Raw genomic sequence first — 20000 nt, forward strand, 5'->3', positions numbered from 1 at the left:
AATCGAAGTGTAAGCCCTTTCCATACACCTTATTCCAAAATGGCCGCCATTTAAATATTCTTTTGTTTTTATTCAAATTAGCCCTTGATGCCTCGTTCTTAGGCTTAAAATTCAAAAGAATGTTTTATCTTGAACGAGGCAACAAGGGCCAATTTGTACGCGCATAAATCACAGGCCATTTCACTATTAACAAGGATCGAAGTCTATCTTCGTATTTCATTTCTAGCTAATCGCTTAATTAAATGTCAGAGACTACTACATTATCGTTTTTGGATAAGCGTTAACTATCTTCGCTCTAAAATGTCTATTTGAATATTTTGAAGAAAAAGCTGCATAATTTTAGATGAGAGGAACTGCACTCGTTGAGTTTATTTGTTGCACGAATTATAAAACCACAAGCGGTGAGTAAGACAAGGCTGAATTTTTTTCTCTCCTTACCGTCTTTCGCCTTCAAAGTCGTCTCTTGGAAATAAATGCACTCTCTTTCAGCTTTGGAAATGGCATGTTAACCTTGATAATATGTTTTGGTATATCACAGCGAAAAAATGTGATTTTTGAATTCTCAACAGTTATGCAAACGCTCGACTGCGTCTCGAGTTTGCATAACTGTCTCGAATTCTCCCACTTCCCCTTGTATTTAGATCAGGCTACGGAAACGGAAAACGTCCTCTATTGCTTAAATGGACATGTAATTATAGTTAGAAAGATCATCATAGTTATGTGAGGAGCTTAAATAGTTACAAGCAAAGCTAAAAAAACCCAGGATAGATCGGGATTCGAACCCATGAGCGTGCGATTATGCTGCACTTGTGCTACCAACTTAGCTATCAACCCAGCTGGGAGCGGTTCACTAGCGACTTCAGGATGACAAACGCCAGGCTAAAATGTTTCGTTTTAGCTCCCTTTTTTATACCTGTTTGCCACAGATAACGTGCAACTTGTCACAAAAATTAGAATGTTTAGACAATCAGCAGCCTGCCGTTTGCTGTTTGAAGTCGACAAGATGTTAAATTTCTCTCTTCTTTGATACCATACCTGGGGGTTTCCTATAAAAGTTGATTTTTGTCTTTTTGTATCGGGTCTCCAAATCATGATAAACTAAGAAAAAAGAGGAAAAAAACAGTTAACGACCTTCGATAAAGTAAGATCAAAAGTTCTAGTAATACTTTATTACAATATTATGGCAAGCAATTCTCAGGCTAAATAAATGAAGCACTCTGATTGGCTACTTTTTGGTCGGCATTTTACAGTACGGACCATTTCCATGGAAACGGTCCGTTTTCGTATTTTTTTCTCTCTCCTGGGAACTTGAAGTTGAGCGAAACACAAAAAGTTTTTAAGAAGCGGAATTTAATATTTTTTATTGCAAAAGTGCAATTATAACAAGCGGAATTTAGGTTACCGTTCAAAGTTTGCTGATGGAAGACGAAGATTCACCAAGAGGAGAAGTTCCCAATTGTTCAAAGAAACTATGCCATGTAATTGAACAGCCTACTAGCCTCACGCCCCAAAAGAAGAATATGATTGGTTAAGAGAGAAAAAGAATCGTGCTGCACGTGTGGCACGCATTTAAGCGCATGTTTTTGCGGTACTCTGCGAAACAACGACGTGAAATCACCAAAGTTTGAGGTTTTAACTACAAGGTGAGCGTACAAATGCAAACCTTTCATTCTATATTTTTACTCTAAAACTGCTTATACCAATTTGTTTTTAGGATACGTCGCCCACATTGAACGACGCGAACCTGATGGAATAATCGCGAAAGACCTCCGACTTACGACGGAGCAGAGTAACCAATTTATTTTTAAGATAGTTCGCCCACGTTGTATGACGTGAACGAGATGAAATAATCGCGAAAGACATAAGACAGTGCAAAGTTAAATTTTGAGGTGACGTTTTCGTCGAAGTCGGAGTCGTAGATCTTTAAAAAGTCCCTAACCAGGGGGAAAGACAACAGACGATGTAAAAGGAAACTAAGCAGTCATTTCGCCAACAATCAATTCGCAAACATCTTTGTCAGGAAGCAGTGACTAGCAGTTAGTTGACAACCCTTAAAATTGCCGGTTTATTCGCAAAATACCACAAGATCAGTACCGAGTGATGTCAACTATGATCAAATGCTTGAAATTTGAAGACGAATGGATACGAAAATCGTCATCATGCTATACATATAGCATGAGGTTAAGAACCAACAAGAAGGTGTTGGTGAACTGAAAACTATAACGCGTTTGCGAACTGGGGCCGGTTGCTCGAAGACTGGTTAGCGCTAACCGTTGGTTAAGAGGAATCAAAACCTATAGGTCTCCATGGTATTTAGCGCTGGTTAGTGCTAAGCATGCTTCGAGCAACCCGGGCCTGATTGTTGGCGAGACTACAATAATTCGAAGGTGGGACAAGCATAGGAAAAAAACTTTAGCACAGAAAGGCAACGACAAAACTACGAAACGAGGCAACGCTGACATGTTTCTTTGGCACTGAAGTGATCTTCTGCAACTCAGAACCAAGCAAAACTGGTTGTGTCACAATTTGAATAAACCACTTCGTAAAATACCATTATACTCTTTGTTTGTCCTCCCAAATTTTGCATAAGCATTGTTTTGGCTTTCTCTTGGGATTATTGTTAAGTCCCAAGAGAAACTGGAAACAACGCGTATACAAAATTTGGGCGGACAAACAAAGAGTATTATGGTTTGTTTGTTATTTATTGTTATTTATTTGTTTAAGCAGGTTAAGGTTATTGCACTTGAAGCTCCTGAGCCATAAAGGTGGGCAGACACGAGGGGTCGTGTTCCAGCGACATGTTCCAGTGACAAAAAAGGTGTGTTGTTAGCGGGGACACATAGCAGGGACAAAATCACAACATTTGCACACCCATGAAAATGTTGCAGGTACATGTTTTAGGGATACAGTATGTTGCAGCAACGTGTCTCATGAAGTTCAACTTGTTGAACTTTATGGGACACGTCGCGGGGACAAAATCACACCCAAATTGGTGTTGTACAATAGACCATTTTACAGTTGTAGCTAAGTTACCTGGCCGAAGAATGAAAGCGAGGCTGCCGGTGACCCTGCTTTGATACAAACCTTTGTGCCTTTCTAATGTTAATGTAGACTAATTAGGATTACAATGACACAATTTACATAATAAAAGCAGTGAGGTCTGTGTCAATACAAGGTAATAGGCCAGGTCACTGAGCACACAACTGCAAAATGGCCTATTACAAAAGTATCAGTTCACACCAGGGGACTTGTCGAAGCAACATATCCCTGAAACATGTACCCGCAACATTTTCATGTGTGTGCACATGTTGTTATTTTGTCCCTGCTACATGTCGCCTCAGTGTGCACTACACAACTTTTTTGTCGCTGCGACATGACTCCTCGTGTCTGCCCACCTTAAGGAGAGCTCATGGTACAGAAGTATCAGTGATTGAACTAAACCTTACTTGTGTGGCCATCACATCGCTCCACGAAATAGAGATAATTAGCAGCTTTGTTCCGTGCCTGTGAGAGGAAAAAGATCGAAATGTTGTACATGCACCAATAACAGATACACTAAAGCCTTTGGCATAAATCCCATTATACCTTGTAGTGCAGCAGCACCAAACGCATTGATCATTGACCACCCCAATTGCATGTAAAGTGTTCATAAAATTCCATTGATGATAACAATATGTTCTGACCAGCCAGAAACCAAGAAAGCTCACCGAATTCTTCGACTTATAGTAAATTTAGAGGACTCTAAAAAAGATTTTGAATACCTCCTATTCCTTGGGGCGAAAACCAGACAAAAATATTGACATTGACTAACAGTGGTTGGTATTGGCTAATGTTCGAAGAGGTGTACCTGTCTCATGGCACTTAATGGTGTTTGTCCTCTTCCAACACCGAATCCTGAAAGCAAAATTAATTTCATTGTTTTGGGTACACGTCATTATTGTCAGTGTACGGCAAGTTTTTACATATTACATGTACATTGTACCGATACATGGCGCATGCAAATAAAAGTGTCCCATATTAATTTTATGCTACCTATATGTAATTTGAACATGGGATCAAGAATACCGTTTGTTACGCAAGAACATTATGTACACTTACTATATAACTAGCTCCATGAGCTAGTTATATAGTAAGATGAACCAAATAGATGAACCATATAGTAAGATGAACTGTGAGATGAACCAAATCCCGCCCTGTGATTGGCTACCTGAGCGGGCAGGATGGAGCTATACTGCCCTCTCGGGATTTCTCGCTTGGTCCCGCAAGATCAAAGATCATTTTTTTGGTGTTTTATCCCATATAATAAATCCTTGACTGACCAATCTTGTTCGGTCAAGATGGCTGGATATTGGCCTCGTTCTTTTTTTGCGTGTTTATGGACCGAGACGAACACGCAAAAACAGACCTTTGCCACTATCCAGCCATCTTGACTGAGCAAGCTTGGTTAATAACCCATATGTACATGTGTAGAGGTTTTTATATTACATTGGAGATCCAACGTGTTTTGGTGATGTTGACCCTGTAAGCCTACGATGTGCAGACTTTACATGTACCTGCCACACCATTCTTGTTGCCCACGACAACCATTGCACGGAGACTTTTCTTTCTTCCTCCAGGTGTCATGTTACTGACTCGCCGCAACTGTCAATGATTAGAAAAATAATTTCAAGAGACCATTGCCGACCGGGAACAATGCACATGTTAGGGTTAGAACTAGCTAGACAGCTTGTTGCTTTGCATACCTCAATGACAACAGAGTGAAAGTTTTTCAGCACCACTAAAAGAAAAAGAAAAATAGACTCGTCTGAGAAAATTATCAATTTTGTAAAACACGAAAAGGAGATTATCCAGACCTTGCATATTGACAATGGCATTAGGCAGGTTTGCATGTTTCAGAAATAATTTCAGAGGATTAAAAATTATTACATTTTTACCTCTCATGCTTGGCCATTAGAAGACTAAAGTCATAAACTAGAGGCCCTCCAAAAGCATAATTATGCAGATTGCGGCATACATTGTACATGTATATGAAGTGAATGTGCAGTGATGTGCAGAGCACATGCTTGCAGGCATATACTGTAACAATGAGAACTCTGAGCACAACTCTCTGGAAATGCTGCATGGGTTCTTTAAAATCCTTAAGTGTTACTAAACAGTCTGTGTACTGTGAAAAAGGGCCTTCAGTCAACGAACTGTAACCCACAGTTTACTGAGAAGACTTCATAGTATAACTATTATTATTTTGCAGATGGCAATGCAAAGGTTGCACTTTTACTGTATTTTAATATTCAAGAGGAGAAACGTACTGGTGCCCATGGCCTCAAGCAAATTAACCGGTAACTCCATGCTCAACCAAATAAGGTCAGGTACTTTCTCCAAGGAAAAGTCTGTCATTTGTGAGGGCAGAAAGGTGCAGAACAAAAATGGTGGAAACTGAGATGGTGACTGAAGGTGCTAATGTGCACAAAAGTTTCATGTTTCTTTTCATGTACAGTATTTTCACCCTTAATTTTGCTTGCCTGAAGGAAGGATAGTCTTTAGGGAGGCCCTTTTGTGGTAGACAGTTGAGTATTCAGTGGGGTAGTGACGGATAGTCCATGGAGTGGGGGTTAGTGTTTTCAACTGTCCCATCAAAACTACTGTATAACGCAAAGTTTGTCTCTTTTGTTCAGACTGCCAATAAGTTATTGATAAAGGCCTGTATTTCAAACATCTTAAAAAATAACAAAAACAAAAATACTTTCTGATTGAATTTGGAAAGGGTATTAAAATCAAGTAGAAGAAAGGATTTCAAGGAGACAAAAAGTCTATCGAGAATGTTGATGTTAGACTCTATTTTTATGCCATTTTCAAAATGTTTTGTAAGTAGTTTAGGCAAAATCACCTTGTTTGGATTTACATGTAGATTCACCTGAACTGAAAATTGGGCACTAACAGAAACAAATAAAGTGAAGCTATGATCCTCGCAGTTAGTCGCAAATTTTGCAATTCGGTAAACGGGGTTTGAACCCATGACCTCGTGATAACGGTGCTACGCTCTAACCAACTGAGCTATGAAGCCACTGGCGTTGGGAGCTGGTCATTTGTGGGTTCGAATGCTCCCGTGCATCAACGATGAAATGATATATGAAATGGATCATATATGAACTGCGGATATGAAATCAAGTAAAGCTATGATCCTTGCAGTTATGAATGCAATTTTTGCAATTGCGTAAAGAAGCCTGAAAAATTCAGGACTTCAACAGGATTTGAACCTGTGACCTCGCAATGCCAGTGCCAGTGCTCTAACCAACTGACCTATGAAGCCACTGACGTTGGGAGCTGAGTACTTGTACATGTATGATCTTATTCTGGAAATGTTGAAGTGCCAAAAACAATATTACTGTTTATTTTTTTGTCTAAGGTGAAAAGGATAATTCTGGTTGGTTCTCTGAGTGGCCTGAATTTTGCAACACTGTCCACTAAGATGGACTGGTCACGATGCATCTTGCATGTATATGTAGGTTGCTAAACTGTTCCCATTTTCTGTTTCCACTTTCTTGGACATAAAAAAAGAAAAATACGAGAAAGGCTTGGTCTATAAACTTGCAAAAATAGTTCAAGTTCACTAACATCATTCTATAATTATCATTACTAATCCTAATGTACCTCCATCAGCTGTTAAAGGTGGTCCCAGTTCCCTTCCAGGCCATGTTTTCCCACTCCATCCTCTTTGCATCTTTGTTGTTTTCCTCCTTTCTTTGTCATCAGTTCCCGTCAATTCTTCATCATCAACAGTGCCAATAGGAGCATTGAATCCTCCCCACTTTAGACCTGCTTTGTCTTTGATACAAAATAAAAATATATTAAAGATTGTAATACAATTCATAATAATTCTTATTATCCACTGAAATATATCAAGGGGTCTCAATTACATATTGATTGAACAAGAAGTACCATGCAAGTTTGTGAACAGAAAAAATACTGTAACATTCATTTGGCGCAGCTTGAGCATGCATGAATTCAACTCTGGCCAGACCAACACTCAGTATTTTAAAACAACCAAGGAGAACTAGGTTGAAAATAATTGCTGCAAATGGCTAGAATTTCTAGTCTTTTCCACTCACAATGCTTTACCTTAAACTCTAACAAGGCAGTTCAACAGAACAAATAAGCTCTGTCATCGCCCATTTTGCATCTCTTGTTGTGTTGATGCCACTTACAGACTACCCTCAGGCTGGACAAGTTTATTTCAGTGTTGTTTTTTAAGACAATAGAGTCTTGTGTCAAATAAATATTTCTGTTCCCTTCTCAATACCTGTAGCACATGCAAGACAAAGAAAACTGGAAAGCAAGAACCCAAATCTGGAAAAGGCAACAAGCATCAACAAAAAGCAAGCAGCAAACAGCAACTTCACAATGTATGTGATGGAGAGGATAATGATGAGCATGCTTTCTCTGTTTCGGAAGGTTATGTCTGTGGTGTCAAAAGTGGCAATGAGTCTTCAGTTAAATGTCGGAGGGGCAACTTTAAGGCATGTTTTGATTGGCTCAGGGCACTGTGCAATGTTGTTGACAAAGAGACAAGGCAAGATCTTAAGGTCCTGCAAACAAGGAAACAATGTTGTGGATACATTGTTACAGAAGCAAAATAATGTTTCCCTGTTTGTGGCCCCAGGAAACACACTTTGTTGCGGATTCATACACATGTAGCAAAAGTGGTCTGAATTTGTTTAGAAACATTTTGCTTTCTCAGCAAATGTTTCCTTGTTTGTGTGCCGAGGAAACATTATGGGAAACAATGTTTCCACAACAATGTTTCCTTGTTTGCGGCCACCTTTAAAAGACAGGGCATCAAATAATGTACATCACAAAAGGAAACCCGCAATGTTTACCCGTTTAATACGCTAGGAAAGTTCAAGTCACTTGTCAAGCTCGATGAGAAGGATACTGAAGCAAGACCACTCTTGAACTTGGATTACTCAAGATTGGACCTCAAGTGAATAGTACTGACCCATCCTCAAAAGTCAGATTTCAAGAATGTTTCAGCAGCACTGGAAAGTTAAAGAACTACCAAGCAAAAATCCATATTGACGCGAATGTCCTTCCAATGGCACAGAGCCCCAGGCATGTTCACTTCAGCTTGAGGGAAAAGCGGAAATGTAAAGAAATGTAAGGAAAGTCAAAGGGCCTACCCCATGGGTCACTGTCCAGTCTGCGTAGCCCCCTTGCGGTTCGGAGAAATAAGACTATGATTGTGTTGATATGAGGAGGGCAAACCAAGCTACTGTATCCTAGCTGTCGATTAAGTCCCGCAGAATATGAATCAGAGTAAATGGCTTTCATCAGATCAAGCTTGCTGAAGAATCCAGGGAGATTACCACCTTACCACAAGGAAACAAGTTCATGGTCCAATCAAGCGAAGGGGTGAAATACCGCCGGAATGTCACTCATGTGAAGAAATATCACTCTGAGTTGTTTGATAATGTTGATCCAGTTGTTGACCAGGAGCCTGCCAAGGAACCACAACCAGAGCCAACCCAAGGAGCAGAAAGGGATTCCCATCGTGTGGACTCTCAACCTAGAAGATCCCAGCAGGAGAGGTGGCCTCCCACACATTTGAAAGACTATGAACTTTACTGATGTTTAATGTTTGGGCTTAATTATTTTGTTGATTGACTTTGTCATGTTCTTTTTGTGTTAATGATTCTCCTCGCACCATGGATGTTTAAAGGGCTGACTACTGTATGAGGGGGATTGTAGTGTATTGTGGACCTATGTTACCCAGAGGGCAAAGCGTTACATTAGTGATTGTATGGACGTAAATTGTGTTTTGACAAGGTGTTTTATCTACATGTAGTTACTTTAATCTCTGTTTAAGGTGGCTTACAACAGTTTTCCGAAAAAAAAGATCAAGATTTTGAAATTAAAGCAACAGGATGTCCCTTTTGAAGTGCTAGTCACTGCAGTTCAGCGTTCTCCATAAGCTCCGGCGATTTCCAAAAATCGCCGTGTAGTGGACTTGAAAGCCCCAGCTACTCACAGAGAATACATTTTTAAAAGTGGCATTATAAATCCGTTGTATTTGCTTCTCAACATGCTTGTTCAATAAAAATAAAGCGTTGATAGCCACAAGATAAAAAATAATGATAAATACTAAAATCTTTGCGGCCATAAAATTCATGTCAATAACCTCCGGCCAGTTTTTGAAGTGGCATGTTTATATAGCAAGAAAAAGAAGATCATAGTTAATTTCTTTTCCAGGGAGCGGGAATACAAAAAAAATAAACATCCTATTTGAGAACTGGCTGTTCACATTGTGTTCTTTAAGCTTGTGAAAGACAACTAAAAACTGATCATCCAAAACATGACTTCACTCACGCTTAAGACATTGTCTTTAACTGCAGTAAACCACTGAGCCTATAATGGGAGTAAACAAAGGTGCCATCCTCATGGCAAATGTGCTTTCCCTGTTTGCTAAAAATGCACTGAATACATTTTTCAGCCCCCCCCCCCCCCCCGTGGGAGGAAGGTGACCCCCCCCCTCCCATAGCTACCCGACATGCCCCAACGCCGCATGAAGTCAAAACTATTGTGCCGTCTACTTGAAATTATAGCTCCTACCATAACTTTTCGGGAGAAAAGTTAATTGATGTAAAATGTAATTTTATGTAACAAATAAAGGCAAATCAGGGTAAAATGCTAAATGTAGTGACCAAACTCCTGGAGGGGGGACTGGAAACTAGACATTTCAAAGGCTTTTTTCTCAAAACCTAGCTGTACAACATGTACTACCAGGATTAAAATTTTGGGAATTAATAAACAATGCATAACTATACACGTAAAGTGTATGAAGACGAAACCATCAACATTTTTTTAAGAAGATCTATGAGACAGCTTTTAAGTTATTATCAAAATAGACAAAATTATATTTTACATCAATTGCAGTGACTAACACTTCACAAGAGACATCCTGTTGATTTAATTTCACAGATTTCAAAATCTTGGTCTTACATGAAAATCTTCGGAAAACTGTGCAGTAAGCCACCTTAATCGGGATCATGCACCTGATATGACTCACGTACAGATTGAATAACACACATGCAGAGCATTACGTATTACATTATAGACATGTACACATACATGTTCATTAATAAATATTAAATTCTCAACCTCGGATAATGCAATTCTCATGCTCTGATTGGTTCACTCAATCTCCGTTATCAGCTCATATACCTTAGTTTGACCTTATATGGTAAATGATTGCGCTTAGCGTTGCTAAACTAAAACTTTTTACGCCAGAAAGCGAAATTTCTCTTGGTATAAAGCAAAAGAAAAACATTTTTGTGGAACGTTTGGATCAATTTCGAATCTTAGAAGTACGCGAAAAGGTAAGAAATGTTTTTGTGATGAGCCTGCGTCTGTCTGACCGCTAGGTATTACACAACATCGCATCTTCATCGAGTTTTTTCCATTTTGCTAGGATTTTCTCCCTTTTTTCGCTCATATTTCGTACTTCCAAACTTTTGGAGTTTAAGGAATTTAATAAAACAATAATTATTATTCCATTTGCGCTTGTTGGATATGAGACTGGTTATAGCCAACTCATATCCAATGTGCGCTGATGGAATAATTGTTAATTAAGATTACCATGAAAATTATACTTTAGCCGATTGACTCCTGGGACAGATTTTACTCTGTCTAACACCAGACAATTTTACTCGTCACTTGGAGGTGGCATAGGGCAGCTGAGGAGTGAATGGGTTAAAATATTAAAAAAGCTACATGTAAAATGGTCACTCATACCATATTTCAAAAGATTCTGGTCAACTCCCTTGACAATCTTTTTCTTTGTCCCTCTCCCAGTGCCTCTGCCTCCAGTAACTGCAGCCCATAGCTTCTCATATTCTTCAAAACAAAAACCCAACAAACAAAGAATGAATCCACACAATATGTTTAATACAATGTTTAAAAACAACAACAACATAAAATTAATAAAAAAACTATTAATTATTGTTAATAATAATGTTAATAATAAAAATAATAATAATAATAAGGTGTACTACTGGACTGGACCAACTGGACACTGGACCAACTGGACACTACACGCAATGTAAACCCAAGAACTTAATTATTATGACTGTCTGGACCACTAAACTGTTAAAGTGCTACTACATGTGTGATCAAAAAATCATTTTCTTTTTTTCTTCAGATTTTGAAAGTGCATTTGCTTAACACCTGATTTTTATCAAAAGGCTGTTTATTTTGAGTGCAAGGTTTGGATTTCCCTGTCCGCCATTACTCACGGTCCAAACTGACCGATTGGACCCCAGAGGGTTGGATCTTGGGAAAAGTGCCATCATTTACTCACTAGCTTAAAATTTCAGCGTGTAAATGCAACTTACCGTATTGTTATCCAAAACATGAGTTTAAAAATCTGAAAGCCCGCAACTCCCGTGCTGTATATTAATTCAGCCGTGTAACACACGCATTGCATTCTTAAACCAATGAGTCTTTCACCCAGTTCTCTCAAGATTTTAAAGTTAGTAATGGCCGCAAAATTCCAGTTAAAATAAGCAAGTGCCTTTTTAAAAGCAGAACTTAAAACTTAGTTTTGAAATCCAAAGAAAAAGAATTGTTTTTTTCGTCATAGTAGCACTTTAAGGAATCTTTGATGGCCTTATGGTTATTGTCTACAGCTCTGAACGAAGAGGTCCCAAGTTAAAACTCTACCTACAATGTAGGGTACAAAATCTAAGAAGTGTTTCTGAAAAAAAGATACATGTACTTTGGTTGAAGGATTTTTAGCCAATTTTCTTTAAAGTTCTCAGTATTTCAGTGTTTACTTTAAGTTCCGAAGGGTTATAAGTGCGATTTTACAATAGTTGTTCACATTTGAAACTGTTGCTAACAGTATTGATTCCAATCAAAACCAGCAAAAAGATGCTTTACAAAAAGATTAATTTCTATCAATGATGGTAGTTAAAAATATTTAATTACGGTAATATAGTTTTTTGTAACAACCCCTGGAGAATATGTGTTACCAAGTCAAACGATACCTCCATATTGCGTGCAATGAAAACACAAAAACTCATTTCCGGCCACGCATGCAATTCTTTAATAAAATATCCCCCAACCTCTCCCCCTCCCCCCCCCAATCCACTAGTCTGTCACATAGCCTTTCGTGGTCACTGCGAGTGCCGACCGAGTGCAAATCCTAGGCACTGGAAAATTGCTACCCGAAAATAAGTAACCAGTGTTACTTACTACTTCACACACTGTACTACAGACTACAGTACTATCATTCTCTAACATCATCATTGATCCGCTAGATAGACAAAAAATGAGCAAAAAAAATTCTTAAAAGAATTGCAAGCTTGACAAAAAATTGGGCAAGCTTGAATAAGAATAATAATTTATTATTCTTACTAATTAACTCATTACCTTTATCCTGATTTGATGGAACATAGGCTCGTTGCAGAACAATGTGGGATGAAATAGTACCCTTTGTGACCCAAGAATCTGTGGAGGAATATCAAAGAATTCCCTTTATAATCAGACTAAAAGCCACAAGTCCTGAACTTTGCATGTAGTAAACTGGCCACCTGGTCATCATTTCCTGAATTCTTAAGAACATAATAAGAAAGGTGGCAGGCTCAACAAGATGGGGCATAAAAAACTATAATCATATTTGCTTCTTGTTACCACTGTACCATCCAATGTTATGTGGGAGGCACGGTGGTCTCATGGTTAGAGTGCTCGACTCTGGATCGAGTGGTCCGAGTTCGGGTCCTGGCCGGGGAGATTGAGTTGTGTTCTTGGGCAAGACACTTTACTCTCACAGTGCCTCTCTCCACCCAGGTGTATAAATGGGTACCAGCATAATGCTGGGGGTAACCCTGCGATGGACTAGCATCCCATCCAGGGGGGAGTAGAAATACTCCTAGTCGCTTCATGCTACGGAAACCGGAGATAAGTGCCGGCCTGATGGGCCTTCTGGCTCGTAAGCAGTGACTTTACCGATCCAATGTTATGGAATTTCGACACTGCAAGAAAAACTGGAGTATGGTGCCATGGGAATTTTAAGCTCGGAGAGTTCGGAGAGAATGCTCAGCGATTCCAAATCAATGGTTGAGAACAAAAAAAAATCTCTGGTGGCATGGCCCCAGTTTTGGCTGCCCAGCTTAGACTGCTTCCCACAGGACGTGATAAAGTGCATCACTGAACATTCCTGAAAATTATGATTACAGTGAGGGCGTTTTAATAACTTGTATTGACTTTACATGTAAGTGCATAAGATTGATTTATTTGATGAATTTTTTTCCCTCAGAGCGATCACCGCCTAAATAGCAGAATAGAAGACTTCGCAATGCAAGAAACTTTTATCTGTCCTTACCATTTTCTGCCTTAAAGTCCTCCATTCCCAGACACAGTTGCAACAAATGTTGACAAGTTTAACTTTTTTAGTCAATTCCCCTGACTGCTGTCAAATGAACTTGAGTATCTACAAGTGCACTCATGCCCGAATCGATGAGCAAAATATTTTAAAACAATTAAAATGGATCTTTTCACATTGTCAAAGCTGTTATAGTATGTGAGGGCAATGAAGCAGCACATGGCCCATCAGAACAAGTTTGGCCCAAAGTCATGCAATTTTGTTTGTCGCAACATCTGTTGAGGACTGGTTCTTCGATTTGCCCAATCAGAAACTCCCTCAAATGTAATGACGATTTGGAATCACTGAGCATTCTCCCTAACCTTGAAAAAAAATATTCCTCTGGCACCCAGGGTACCAGTCAGGTTGAGATCTATAGCCTGAACCTCAGATAATGTAGATGGAGTCCAAGAGGTGAAAGGTGTGGATGATAAGAACAATGCCAGCCTGACTCTCTCTGTACAGCACAGGTTATTATCAGCTGATACTTCATCCAGATACATAAACGCCATTAATCACTGAGAGCACCAACCCATCCAGAAATACCAGTAACCCCATCCAAGAGCACTTAACTTTAATGTACAGACAAGAAATCGTAGGTTTTGCTTTGGGAGGTTCATGCCTCCAAAAATTAACATCCACCACCTCCCAAAGTACCATTCACCTCCAAGCAATCATGAGACAAAATAGCATAATTATATTTTTTTTACCAGTTTGGTAGGGAAGGTTGTGATCTTTTTTTTCTAATGTGGAATAATTATATGAAAACAATAATATCACTATTTCACTGAAGTATCTCTGAAAGTGATGGATACATACGTGTGTACCCCACTTTCGTGAATACTGATACCGATAAGTGTTAACTAGTGTACATAATTTATTTCCTGCCTCATATTTGTAATTAATTTACACTCTAGTAGTATGAGTTTTAGGATGACAATGATGGCAATGATGATGATATGCTACCCATGGTTATTCTTTCCAATCATTGTAAACCTCCAATAAACTTGGCCCAAACCTGTTCCATTTCAACTGACACAATTTGGATGCTAGATACACCACGCAATATCACATGACCTCAAAGTGTCTGAGCTTCTACACGTGTGTACTTTGCGATAAAATCTACTTATTAGCTTAATCAATATCACTCTCCCACGTGGCTTCTTCCATGAACACTGTGGGGCGATAAGAAATCGGTTAACTTTACCAGACGAGTAGGTACGTAGTCTCCGGTGCACACATGTCAAAGCTTTTTGCATCGTGCAAAGAGATGTGACATATCCATCACCTCCAAAGGAACGTGTGTCCTAAATAACAAATAATACTCCAGATTCTAAATTTTCAGTTATCGAGTTATCAGTTGTCACCTTTCTTCAGAAACGAAATATTTCTGAAACAAAAATTTTCGCCCGCGATTAAAGGTCTTGAATAGCCACCGATGCAAAAAACACATCTTCGAAGAAAGGCCGCCATTTTGTTTCTAAGGAACGGTTACGAAGTTTCATCACCAGGCTGCTAAGCCTAACATGGCGGTGTTTGGTTCGCAGTTTTTGCGATACGGTGTTCCAATGATTGTAAGTCCGTTCATTTAGTTGCTCTTTGCGTTTCCTGCATTTATGTGCGACAGTGATAATCGGGAAAAAATATTATTTCTATCACTCATGATTATCCCATGTTTTTGTAACTTGCTCTTTAAAAAATGCTGCCGAAAGCTAACAAAGGGGGCAGGGTATTTAGTTGTTACTCCTTACTTTTCCCTAGACATTGATCGTTGGAGGATCTTTTGCATTAAAGGAATTTACTGAAATAAAGATCAAGCGCAAAGATGAAAAGAGTCATGCGGTATGTAATCTCTTATGTCGAAAGGTATTTTAAGACATTCTGGGGCGGATGTGGACCTCAAAAAATATTATCCAATCTCATAAAAGTTACAATACAACAGCTGCTAAGCATTGAGCCATCTCTTTAAGACACGTACAGGTGTATTGGATAACTGTACAAATGCTTTTAGATCAAAAAAAAAAAAAAAAAAGAAAAAGGAGCAAATGACCCCCAGGAGGGTGGGGACTCACATATGAAAGGGGTGGGGATGCTCGTTGTCTTGCGTAGGGGTGTAAATTTCAGATTTTGATCTCACTTATCCAAGGATTTCTGGGAAAAGTGCCATCATGAAGGTCTTTTTTTATGTGGTCTCTTCTTGGGGTAAAAAACTCCTAGAGGAAACCCAGATTGGTCTCCGTTAGGGGTTTGATTAAAAATTTTTGACATGCATCCCAACCTCTTCACAACGATGGATGTAACATTCAAACCACCTGTTATCTATCACAGCTAGCAGGAGGTGGACCAGTTTTCTATTGTTAGGCACAGCCTAGAAATTTAAAGATTTGGGACTACCCAGGACAGGCCCAGAGGGTGGTCATAACAAAACTTATTACATGTCTATCACGTTCCTGATTGGTCAGTGACAAATGCATAAATAGCTTAGAGAGCCATGCATACAGAACCCGTGCCAGCAATGCGCGTGGCAGTCAAAACTGTGCTATCCTGTCAATCCTTTGCCTTTCACCGGAAACCATGAATTTCTGAGGGTAAGCGAGGTTGTTGTAGATCTACCTTGTCAAAAGGACTCAAACAAATTCTTTTTTTGGGAAATTAACACAACTACAGTTTTGATGTCTTCTTACACTTGATTCGAAAATACTAGATTGAATTCATCTAAAAATAGTTAGAAAAAGCACAAATAACAGCCAAAGCACAACAGGTGACGTTTGAATCACTGCTTGCATGACAACCCAGTTTTGGCGCCAAAGTTTGTTGACAAAAAGTTGCCGCAAAATCTTTTACTCGGTTTTCTGGCCCTGTAATTGCAAACAAAACTTATTGATGTGATGTCAGATAGCACATTTTTTCCCTCTTGCTGAATTCTGATTGGTCAATTTACATGTCGGTATCTCTGGCCATAGGCATGGAGTGCAAAAGAGGTTCACTTCTTTCTCAGTGCTGTCTAATCTTTTAGAGTCATTTAGTTTACAGTAAACTTATTTTATCGTTTTGTTTCATTTTTTTTTTCAGTTAAACAAAGAGGAAGCACTGCTAGCATTGCCTCATAAAGCCAAACAAGAAACCTTGGAAGAAGCATACAAGGTGAAAATGTTAAATTCTATTTAATTATTAATGTTGAGAGAGAGTTCCAATGAAGAGTCCTTGAAATCCATTTTTATTATTATCTTGTCCTCAATTTGTTTTTCCATCTTCAGATGTAATTTGGGAAGAAGGGGGCAATCTCAAGTTTATGTAGACTTTGCAATTGTTCGAATCCCTTTTATTCTGATATTCAGCTACATTGCAATGCAAATCAGATAATATTTTAACCACAAACAAAACTGTAGAAATAATTATTCAATTAGCCAATGATTATGAGATGTGATTGTTTTGGTTTGTCATATAAAAGTTACTCTTCTTGATTCAAGTGTTGTTTTGAAAGAAGGCAGCACTTCTTTCTGCTGGGTGCACTAACTTGAAAGCCAGATTTGTTTCCCAAAAAGGAAGGGTATTGGTTGGAATGTTCCTTGAAAATAGTTGAAATTTTTATTTTATGTGTGAACGTTGCATTGATTCTGTAACTTGTTAAACTGAACATATAAAGCTTTTTTGTTCTTTTCCAGGATATCACAAAGAAACTTGATATTGACCACTGGGAAAACAAGAGAGGACCTCGTCCTTGGGAATAGTAAATAAAAAATGAGCTAATTAATGAACTAAAGATGCGGGCTCCTTTAGATCACTGAAGGGTGCAGTGGCCTGTTGACAGGAAACATTCAAGAACTGGTTCTTGAAAAAAAGTCTGAGTCCTTCTGGTCAAGGTAGTTCTCCCGGCAAAGAACCTGATGAATAAGCCATTGATCTTATTCACAAATGTTGGCCAATTTATTTGGACATGTATGCGATGTATATGCCTCCACTACCTTTTCCCATTCTCTGCTAATGAAGTGAGTATATTATTTTGTAGTAAGAAATTCATAGTCCAGTCAAGAGGAACAAAACAATTCTGTTCTTGGAGAAAGAGTACACAGTTATTAAACTGTGGTGTCTTTAAAAATTAATAGTTTTTTTTTCACTGCAAGTGCTGCTGCAGTAGTGGACTCTCTTAGCCTTTGAAAGTGAGACTAAAGTTTGTGTTGAGATTGTAAATGTACTTCTATTGCAGTACTGACTCGAGTAGTAACATTATTGTAAACCTGGAGTATTCATGGCTTTAGCTTATTTTTATAAAATGTCTACAGTAAACAAAGCAAGTTAGATCATTTCAACTACACGCATGTAATAAAATTATTATTGTAATGATGTGATATTAGATTTGAGGTCTTTTATCTGACACCAATTTTACTTAAGTGTCAGAAAGGACACTAAAGTAAAATACTATTACTGGGCCACAGTAATTGGCACAAGCTGTTGTGGCGCTCTGCCAGCTTGACTGGCAAAATTAATAAAATAAAATAAAATAAGCTTATAGTATCTTAATTGACGTGTCGGAGCATATCTAATAATTAAGTCACTAATATAACATGGCGCCAGGCCATTTAAAGCTTTATAAGTCAAAAGCAAAATCTTAAAAACTATTCCTTCTTGGACAGGTAACCAGTGAAGCCAGTTGAGAAGTGGAGTAATGTGATCATATTTCCTCTTACACATCAAATTTAAACTACTCTCAATAAGTCTCTAAGCCAGTGGCATCAAACTGTGTATGATTCCCTGAGTATCCTCACATGATCTTTATAGAGTATTTTCGAAATCGCATAATGCAATACGTTTTGGGGGTTCTTTACATAAAAACAATATAAGTTATTTACTTTTGGGACTGTATCATGCTTCAGTGAACTGGATATCCATTGTTTTGATGCAAATAACCCCCCAAAATGAACTGTATTATGGGATTTGTGAAAATAGCAAATTGTTAGATTATCCCCTTTAAACGAAGATGGCCGCATAATGTCGCAGGGATGGCGCAGTGGTGAGTGAACTTGCCTCCCACCAGTGTGGCCCGGGTTCGATTCCCAAATTCGGCTTCATGTGTGGGTTGAGTTCCTTGCTTCTCTACTCTATTGCGAGAGGTTTTCTCAGAGACTCCGGTTTCCCCTCTCCTGAAAAACCAATATGATTTGATATGAATTAATTTAATTTGATTTCATTTGTGCACGACCCCACAAACTATCCAGCTTTAAACATTATCGTGTGAAAATAAAGTTCTTTCATCATCACCATCATCATCATTATTATTATTAGTGATCTCGTTTGCTCAAAAGTTCTTTAAGGACGGTGTCTACTATTGTTATTGGGCATACGTTATGCGCATCTCAAGACACTCTGATTTCTATTGGTGGTTCTTACTAATACAGTTATTTTTGCGCGGTTTAAAACTTTGCGGTATCCAAAAAGAAAATTGGGGGTAATCGTGCATTTTTCAGAGAAAATTAAGCTTCAATTTGGAAAAGAACTTCATACATTGCTTTCTATTCTAAAGCTTTTTACAAATATTGTTGATTAATTATCCTTGAAAAATGTGCGGTTACCCCCAGTTTCTTTTTGGATCTCAATAACATTTGTTAGGGTCTTCATTTTCCGCATATTTTTAAACCGCGCAAAAATACATTTGAATTTAGTAAGCACCAGTTAAGTCAAGCCGAAATCATTAGTGCCAATTGAGCAATTCATTGTTCGATTATTTAGGTTATGTAAAGGGATAAATGATTCTTGCTTTTATCTGGACAATTTAAGCAATTGTCTCTGACTTAAAGACACCTGAAAAATTCAGGTAGCTCCAACGGCGATGCCGGTGCAATGCTCAACAAACCGAGCTTTGAAGCCACACAGGTGAATCAGGTTGTTGGGCTCATGTTTACCCATGGAAGGACTCAGTGAAAGAAACTATAGAAGAAAGATAGAAATGATCGTTCGCAGTTATCTGGACTCTTTCTTTCGTCTATAGCCCATGGAGATTATTCGATACAAGGATGCACACCAAGGAGGTTGTTAGGGATGTCCAAAGCCGAGGCATGTCAGTGTTGCTTGCCCTTAAAGCGGAAAGGTGGAATGCGATAAAATCCTCAAAGAAGTGAACATTCTCAACATGTGATTGCCGCGCACGACTGGACGATTCTTCTTACCCGTGAAGCCATTCGCGCCGAACAAAATGTCGTCTTCAAGATGGCACGACATCTCTCCACGGTCTGTAAATTCGTTTAAAAATTGAGAGCCATTATGACGAGAGGACATCATCACCAGCATATTCCTAAGACTCTGGAGAATGCAAGCGAGTTCCGAATGTTTATCTATGAGTTGACCGAGTCCAAAATATTTAGCGGCAGCATTTTGTTCGTGATTCTGCTGAACACTGTAATTTTGGTGATTCAAACAGACGAGGAATTCTCTGTAAAAGCAGGCAAGTACCTTTAGTTGCTTTAAGAAGATTTCCTGTTGATTCACGGAAGTAGATATTGGTCGACAAATTTCTTTCCAACACGGCAAGAGAGAATAAAAGCATCGAAGCCGGTGTTCTATCGAGTTTCATATTAAACTTATATTAAAC

The 20000-nt window shown here is 38.7% G+C and overlaps 3 protein-coding genes and 1 non-coding gene across 5 annotated transcripts in view; 2 read left to right on the plus strand and 2 right to left on the minus strand.

Moving 5' to 3' along the window:
• Positions 1–14897, minus strand: part of LOC137980143 (small ribosomal subunit protein uS5m-like) — a 17759-nt gene extending 2862 nt beyond the window's left edge. The window contains exons 1-9 of one of the 2 annotated variants that reach the window (XM_068827511.1): positions 14782–14897; positions 12424–12501; positions 10786–10887; positions 6649–6822; positions 4743–4777; positions 4554–4641; positions 3848–3894; positions 3447–3504; positions 1036–1098 (exon numbers count right to left, since the gene is read on the minus strand). In XM_068827511.1, coding sequence (XP_068683612.1) covers positions 1036–1098; positions 3447–3504; positions 3848–3894; positions 4554–4641; positions 4743–4777; positions 6649–6822; positions 10786–10887; positions 12424–12501; positions 14782–14887 — 751 coding nt within the window. In that variant the 5' untranslated portion in view covers positions 14888–14897. The other variant, XM_068827513.1, reaches the window with a different exon arrangement.
• On the minus strand, positions 6234–6307 carry Trnaa-ggc (transfer RNA alanine (anticodon GGC)). The gene has a single exon. It is a non-coding gene; the product is annotated as a tRNA-Ala (tRNA).
• A 38-nt stretch (positions 14898–14935) lies between the features above and the next one.
• On the plus strand, positions 14936–17920 carry LOC137979408 (cytochrome c oxidase assembly protein COX16 homolog, mitochondrial-like). Its single transcript, XM_068826662.1, has 4 exons — positions 14936–14988; positions 15176–15256; positions 16487–16558; positions 17080–17920. The coding sequence occupies exons 1-4, from the start codon at positions 14941–14943 to the stop codon at positions 17143–17145; spliced, it is 267 nt and encodes an 88-aa protein (XP_068682763.1). The 5' UTR covers positions 14936–14940; the 3' UTR covers positions 17146–17920.
• A 1752-nt stretch (positions 17921–19672) lies between these two features.
• Positions 19673–20000, plus strand: part of LOC137980131 (cation channel sperm-associated protein 1-like) — a 30463-nt gene continuing 30135 nt past the window's right edge. The window contains exon 1 of the mRNA XM_068827495.1: positions 19673–19853. Within this exon, the coding sequence (XP_068683596.1) occupies positions 19673–19853 (181 nt within the window). The remainder of the gene's footprint in view (positions 19854–20000) is intronic.

This window comes from Montipora foliosa, chromosome 12 (genome assembly GCF_036669935.1).
Source record: "Montipora foliosa isolate CH-2021 chromosome 12, ASM3666993v2, whole genome shotgun sequence".
Classification (NCBI taxonomy): domain Eukaryota; kingdom Metazoa; phylum Cnidaria; class Anthozoa; order Scleractinia; family Acroporidae; genus Montipora; species Montipora foliosa.

Excerpts from the sequence above, each read along its gene's own strand:
- LOC137979408 (XM_068826662.1), top strand. The coding sequence starts at position 14,941 with ATGGCGGTGTTTGGTTCGCAGTTTTTGCGATACGGTGTTCCAATGATT. Across the intron at positions 15,257-16,486 it reads AAGATGAAAAGAGTCATGCG|TTAAACAAAGAGGAAGCACT; the intron begins GTATGTAATCTC and ends TTTTTTTTTCAG. Across the intron at positions 16,559-17,079 it reads CCTTGGAAGAAGCATACAAG|GATATCACAAAGAAACTTGA; the intron begins GTGAAAATGTTA and ends GTTCTTTTCCAG.